Genomic DNA, 7,237 nt, shown 5'->3' with positions numbered 1-7,237 from the left:
CATTCGAGTGCTTGGATCTCCCTTGCTTAAGGGAACTCCGAGCGTAAGTTCCCAATACCTAAAAAATACAAACCAAAGAGTAACTCGAGCTTCCCTTGCTTAAGGGATTCCCTCGAAACGCTCAAACTCTCTTCTGTCTCTCGCCCTCGTGGCATTCTTAAGAACATGTTGAATCCATTCCATAATTAGGCGTGTAAGTCTCCAAAGGTCGAGCATCGTGGAGTGCGACTTTAACCTCTGTTCACCTAAAAAACACCAAAACATAGAAAATCTTGAGCCGAACTACGGTAGCTCTGATTCCTTGTAAGGGATACGTAGGCATTGGGTCGCGGAGCCTAAGCGAGCACACTTGTAAATAATTCCTTCTTTTCCCCGTGTTTCTTTTGCATTCATTCGCATTTAGGTTTAGATATAGATACACCCTTTAGATAGAAACAAACATAGGTGGATACCATCGAGTACGATGGGTGTGAGGGGTGCTATCACCTTCCCCTTGCGTAACCGACTCCCGTGCCCTATTCTCTGGTCGAAAGACCTTGTTCTTATTCTGAGTTAGGTTTCCTGGTATTCCTTTCCCTTGATGGGATAAATATATTAGTGGCGACTCTGATTCCATTTTTCGCGATAGCGACAGCTGGCGACTCTGCTGGGGACGTTGATAGACCTGTGCTGGTCCATTCTTAGCGAGTCGATTCTAGCCTTTGTTTGTTTCTTTTTTGGGTGTTTCTTTGTTTGTTTTTACATCTTATATATATGTTTACATGTCATGTCTATTTTACTTCTTGCATATCATGTTTGTTTCCGCTTGCACATCATGCATCTGGACTATTTTATGGGTCCCCGTGGGGGCCACATATTTTTCTGCTCTGTTTTGCAGGTGGGGGGTTTTGTGAGGTAAAAGGCCCACTACCCAGGCCAGTGACACCTAGGATTAGCGTGGATGCTCGTGTTGACTCTCGTAGCGCTTGCTACGATCGAGCTTGACATGGGGTACCACAACTGGGCGAGGTTCTTTCATGGAACATTGTGTCTGGCACGCTTGCTGCCTCAAACACTTTGTACCCCATGGGAACTGTAGACCCTAGTGACCATTAGGGACCACCTGTCCGTGTCTAGAATTCATACCTGTGAGTTTGGGGTGGGACAGGATACTAGCCTTCACATCACACCCGGATTTCCATATTGCAATCTGAAGCCGGAATTTTGAACCTATTGTATTCAGTGCCTACCCAGATATCCAGAGTTGCAAGAGACATTCAGTCTCTCACCACATTACACACATGACACATCACGCTATTGCATCCACCTCACTTCATTCGTGGAGAATCCTAAAGTCTATTTCCGAAAAAATATATACGATCTTTTACCTCAAAGAAAAAAAAACAAAAAAAAAAAGAAAAGAAAAGAAAAGAAAATGATGAAAAGACTTTAGGATTCTCCCAATGAAATGCATTCCACCATATCATTTAACATGCATGTTCATTTATTTTCAGGAACTTTTGGCTTTGTCTCCGACCAACACATGGCTCCACCAATGAAGACTGGTAGGCGCAACCTCTCATATACATTCCCAAATCTGAATCTGGATTCTCTTGAGTGTTTAGCAAAGAAGATTACGCCAGATGAGTCAACCAAGTTCCGAGAAAAATATGGGTATATTCTGAGCCTTCTCAAGATGCCATTCACCAAGTACGAGCAGGAAGGAGTTCATACCCTGCTTCAGTTCTACAATCCTTCTCTTCGCTGCTTCACATTCCCCGACTACCTCTTGGTTCCTACATTAGAGGAGTATTCTCTTTTCCTCGGTGTTTCGGTCAAAAAAGAAGAAGTGCCGTACTATGGCACCATGGAGGCCCCTACGTCCATCGAAATTTCTAAGGCTCTTTATTTGAGCAAGTCAGTCGTGGAAGCAAATCTCTCCAAAAAGGGGGGATGTCTTGGTTTTCGTATGGAGTTTCTAGTTCAAAAGGCTTGTGATGCTGTTGAGGGAAAAGAATGGGACACATTTAGGGCTATCCTGGCTCTAAGTATCTATGGTATCATGATGTTCTCAAATGTGGCTAACTTTGTTGACATGAACGCAATTCATACATTCATTCTGCAAAACCCGGTTCCTACGCTTTTGGGGGATGTTTATCACTCCGTTCATCACAAGAATAGTCAAAAGGGAGGTTTTGTTAGATGTTGTGCTCCGTTGTTATATCGTTGGTTCAGATCACATTTGCCTGAGCGTGGCGCTTTCGTTGATAATAGGCACACATCTAAATGGGCTGAGAGGATTATGGGGCTGAGGGCCAAAGATATTGTCTGGTACAATAGAGCTTTAGATGACATGGAAGTTATTATGAGTTGCGGAAAGTTCAATAATGTACCTCTCATGGGTCTTAGAGGTGGAATCAATTATAATCCCATCTTGGCTAGGATAATATTTGGATACGCTTTTGTAAGTCCTCCTGAGCAAACAGAGATTGCTGAGACTATTTTCTATCATTCGGCCACCGACAATGGGAAAATGGCAGAAGCGGTGCAAGCTTGGAGCAGTATTTGTTGGCAAGATAAGAAACATTTTGGCTAGAGAGATTGTGCTACTTACGAGGATTATACTAAGTGGGTCAAATCTGTGGCTGATACCCAAGGGATGCCTTTCCCTCCTAAAGATCCTTTGTATCCCCCTACTGGTGAACAACCCAACATCGTCTCCATGCCTCGTTATAACCAAACTGTGGATCAGAATTGAACATTGACTGAATAGATGGAAACGATGCTTGTTAAGATGAATACTGCTCGACAAGAGAAGCTTTCCGCACTCCATAAGTTGAAATTAAGAGAAATAGAGCTCGAAGAATTGTATGCTAGAGGGAGCACTTCTCAAAAGAGGCCAAGAATGACTATAGGCTCTAAATCTATCGAAACCCAAGAAAAGGAGATGAAAGAACATTACGAGGCTCAGTTGGCAGAGTTGACTGAAAGACTCCAGATTCAGACTGAAGAAGCCAATTTAGAAAAGGCTCGTCGTAAGAAAGTAGACAAACTCCTGTTGGAACACCAAGGAAAGATAGAGAAATGTTATGAAGAGATCCGAAAGCTGAAAGGTCAGGTAAGAGAAAAGGATCAGAGTAATGCCCAAGTTCAAGAGGAAGCTAGGTATTGGGAGTTGAAGCACCGCCACGTGGAAACGATGCACTTCAGAAAAGACCTGCTGATTCAAGAGATCATTAAGAGGCCAACCCATGATGATACCAAAAAGCTTTTCAAAGAAATGAAGGCCTGGAGCGATAAGAACATTGGAGAAAGCCCCCTCCGTCATGTGGACATGGAGGATCCCACTTAGTGATGGCTTTGTTATTTGAATCACCACCAGACTTGTTGGATGGGGTTCCTGGTTCCATTCATTTGTTTTGTTGGCTCATGAGAGCGAATTAATTTGTGATTCTGATTATGTCAAGAACTTGGTTACAAATCTAATGGAATTTTCTTATTCATCTTGGTTGTATTTCAGTTTCTCCTATTATTTTGTGTTGTTGGTTTGAGACAATGCTAAAGGTTCCTAAAAATAATAAAAACATGACATATGCATGCACACATGCACACATGCATTTCATACATTCATATATATGACAGGTACACCAGATGGTATTCTTGTTTGACTGACCAGGTTTTCTCTTTCAGCAATTGCACCTCCACCTACACATCGCTACTACACAAGGGCTAATCATTCACTGCAAATGGATCAGTTAAGGGATGATCTTTTCCAGATGAGAACTCAGGTTAATGCTCAGATGGCTCAGTTCATGGAAGTCATGCAAGGCATGGCTGACCACCAAGAAGAGCTCAGAATCAGGATGGACACAGTTGCTCAGGTTGTTGCGGACCCCCCGCAAAGAAATTCTGCTGATATTCGTGTCAATGGTGAACCTGTGAATGGAGGACCTGGTGTAATTCCTCCTGCTTCTAATCAAGGTAATCCCCGTGGGCCTCCCCAGCCTACTCCTGAAGGACAAACCACACAACAAATCAGAAGGGCTGCTGCTATCCCCGTGTTGGAAGAGGATCGACACGAAGACTTGTTTCCTGAAAGTGAATGGGGACTTCCACATGATGCTGGAAGGATTTTTAGAGGTCTGGAGGAAAGGATGAGGGTAATGGAAGGCCAAGGACTTGGTATGGACATCAGTGATTTGGGATTAGTTCCTGGCGTCCATGTGCCACCGAAGTTCAAGGTACCTGATTTTGAGAAATACAAGGGGAATACTTGTCCTAAGACACATGTCCGAGCTTACTATCGCAAAATGCATGTATACTCTGAGGACGAAGGACTGTTGATGCACTTCTTCCAAGATAGCCTGACTGGGGCATCCTTGGAGTGGTATATGAGGTTGGAGAGAGCTCACATCCGAAGTTGGAGAGATCTGGTTGAGGCCTTCGTGAAGCAATATCAGTATAATGTTGACATGGCCCCAAATCGCACTCAGTTACAGAACCTATCCCAGAAGACTAATGAGTCCTTCAAGGAATATGCGCAGAAATGGCGCGAGTTGGCGGCTAGAGTCCAACCACCTATGCTGGAAAGAGAGATGATGGATATGTTCACCAATACTTTGGAAGACCAATATTACTCCGCCTGCTCTGCATCCTCGAGCTTCGCCGAGTTGGTCATGATCGGTGAACGTATTGAAAGTGGGATTAAGGCTGGTAGAATACAGAATCCAAGTGTTGCTAGATCCTCCTCTGGGGCAGGGGGGAAGAAACCATATAACGGATTTTCTAAGAAAAGAGAGGGTGAAACAAGTGCTGCTTACTATGGTAAAGGCAAAGGCCATGCTTATCAACAAGTAGCCGCTATGACCATACCGAATGCTCCTCTTCAACAACAACAACAACAACAACAGCAGAGGTATCCTCCGCGTCAGTATCAGCAAAAGCCGAGAGCACCAAGAAATTTTGATCCCATACCTATGACATATGCACAACTACTTGCTCATATTTTACATCGTGAGTTGGTGCAACTTCGTACCATGGGCCCTCCACCTGCTAAGCTCCCTCCTAACTATGATGCTAATGCTCACTGTGATTTTCATTCCGGGGCTGCTGGTCATGATATTGAACATTGCATTGGATTCATGCATAAAGTACAAGATCTGATTGATTCAAAGGCTATTGAGTTCACCCCTACTCAAGGGCCTAACGTTGTTCAGAACCCTATGCCTCCCCATGGAACTCATGCTGCAAATGCCATCGAGGTTGTTGAAGACGCTCGCTTGGTCAAGGATGTGACCGAATTGGGCTCTCTGTTGCCATTATTGAAGATAGAATTATTGAGGATGGGTCTATACTCTGGTTGTGGAGAATTATGTACTGATTGCATGGCCATTTCCTCAGTTTGTGACAAGGTGAAAAGTGGGATTCAACAGTTGATAGATAATGGGTATCTACAGTTTGAGCATGTGCGACATCCTGAATTAGTCAAGAATGAGGTCAATGTGGTATCCATCCCGTATACTCCTGCTAAGATTCCAGTTCCTGCCAGAGCACCGCCTTTGGTCATTACATTGCCTGGTCCCGTCCCGTATACTAGTGAAAGAGCAATCCCATGGAATTATGGGGCAGAAGTTTTCTACCAAGGGACCAAGCATGAGATCGAAATTCCAGTTGAGAAAAAAGATGTGGACAATGTTGTTGGCATTGGGCGGCTGACAAGGAGTGGTCGTATTTTCAATCCTCCCCAGAATACTCGCGATGATAATATAGAAGCTCTAGCTCAAGCAAAAGGGAAAAGAGTGGTAGAAGATACAGTGGATCAGGGGCAAAGCTCTAACTCTGAAGACACTGTGGCCAAAGAGATGGAAGAGTTCCTAAAGATCATCAAGAAAAGTGAGTATAAAGTGGTTGACCAACTGAGTCAAACTCAATCAAAGATTTCGATTTTGCAGTTGCTCTTGTGTTCGGAGACACATCGAAATGCTTTGTTGAGACTTCTAAGTGCTGCCTTCGTCCCTCCGGAAATCTCAGTGAATCAACTTGAAGGAGTGGTGTCAAACATCAATGCTGGTAATGGATTGGGATTCACCGATGCAGACTTGCCTTCTGAAGGTAGAAACCACAATAGAGCTTTGCATATATCAGTGGAGTGTAAAGGGACTATGTTATCACGTGTTCTCGTGGATACTGGATCTTCTTTGAATGTATTACCGAAATCGTCTTTGATGAGGCTAGATTATTCTGGCGTTGAGATAAGGCCGAGTGAATTGACGGTGAGAGCCTTTGATGGCTCAAAAAGATAAGTGTTTGGGGAGGTTGACTTGCCGATAATGATAGGCCCTCAACTCTTCACTATTACTTTTTTCGTGATGGATATCCACCCGTCCTATAGTTGTCTCCTAGGACGCCCATGGATCCATGCTGCTGGGGCCGTGACTTCCATATTGCATCAGAAACTCAAATTCGCGACTCAAGGAAAGATAGTCACAATATGTGGGGAGGAAGAATACGTGGTAAGCCATCTTGCGTCCTTCAGGTATATTGATGTGGAAAAAGAGGTCCACGAGACGCCTTGCCAGGCCTTTGAGGCTGTCTAGACTATCAAGATCCCTTATGTTGAAAATAAGAAGTTGAAGGCTCCCATGTCTTCACTAAAGGAAGCTAAAGGTGTGGTTGAATCTGGTCATCCTGAAGGATGGGGCCGAGTCTTGGATTTACCAATCAAGCAGGATAAATGTGGGATTGGATATCAGTTGGGTCAGAGTTCATCTAATGAGGCCCCCAAGAAGCCCGGAACCTTCGTTCCGATCAAGTTCTCTAGTGCTGGCATCGTCAAATATCATATCTGTGCTGCTGATGATGATATGGATAGCGATTATGACATTGAAGAATGGATCAAGCCGTGTGTCCCAAGACAGAAGCTTCTCAACTGGTCGTCCGAGGACATCATCTCAATTGCTTTTGATCAAGAGTAATACAGTTTGTTTTTGTTTATCATGCAATAATTCCTGTGTTCTGCCCAAGACACAGTGAACACATGTAGGGCATCATTTGTTGTTTTTCAATGTTAAAATCATTAATAAAAGGACGCTTTTGCATTCAAACATTTTTGTTCCCTGTCTTTCTTTTTTAAATTTTACATTTGTTATAAATAAATAAAAAAATGGCAACGTTTCTTATTCATCATCATCCCTCCATTCTAAAATAAAGCATAAATCATAATTCATGCAGATTCACTTCTTCTCCAGATTCTGTTGAC

General features: G+C 43.5%; 2 protein-coding genes across 2 annotated transcripts; both read left to right on the top strand.

The window, feature by feature from the left end:
• Positions 1 to 1,522: 1,522 nt before the first annotated feature.
• LOC131618676 (uncharacterized) lies at positions 1,523 to 2,575 on the top strand. Its single transcript, XM_058889849.1, has one exon. The coding sequence runs from the start codon at positions 1,523 to 1,525 to the stop codon at positions 2,573 to 2,575; it is 1,053 nt and encodes a 350-aa protein (XP_058745832.1).
• A 1,150-nt stretch (positions 2,576 to 3,725) lies between these two features.
• LOC131618674 (uncharacterized) lies at positions 3,726 to 6,953 on the top strand. Its single transcript, XM_058889848.1, has 4 exons — positions 3,726 to 4,295; positions 4,473 to 6,251; positions 6,371 to 6,514; positions 6,609 to 6,953. Exons 1-4 carry the CDS (start codon positions 3,726 to 3,728, stop codon positions 6,951 to 6,953), a joined length of 2,838 nt encoding a protein of 945 aa, XP_058745831.1.
• The last annotated feature ends 284 nt before the right edge of the window (positions 6,954 to 7,237 follow it).

This window comes from Vicia villosa, linkage group LG7, assembly GCF_029867415.1.
Source record: "Vicia villosa cultivar HV-30 ecotype Madison, WI linkage group LG7, Vvil1.0, whole genome shotgun sequence".
NCBI lineage: Eukaryota > Viridiplantae > Streptophyta > Magnoliopsida > Fabales > Fabaceae > Vicia > Vicia villosa.
The sequence above is the reverse complement of the archived record's forward strand: the minus strand, read 5'-3'. Positions and strand labels throughout refer to the sequence as shown.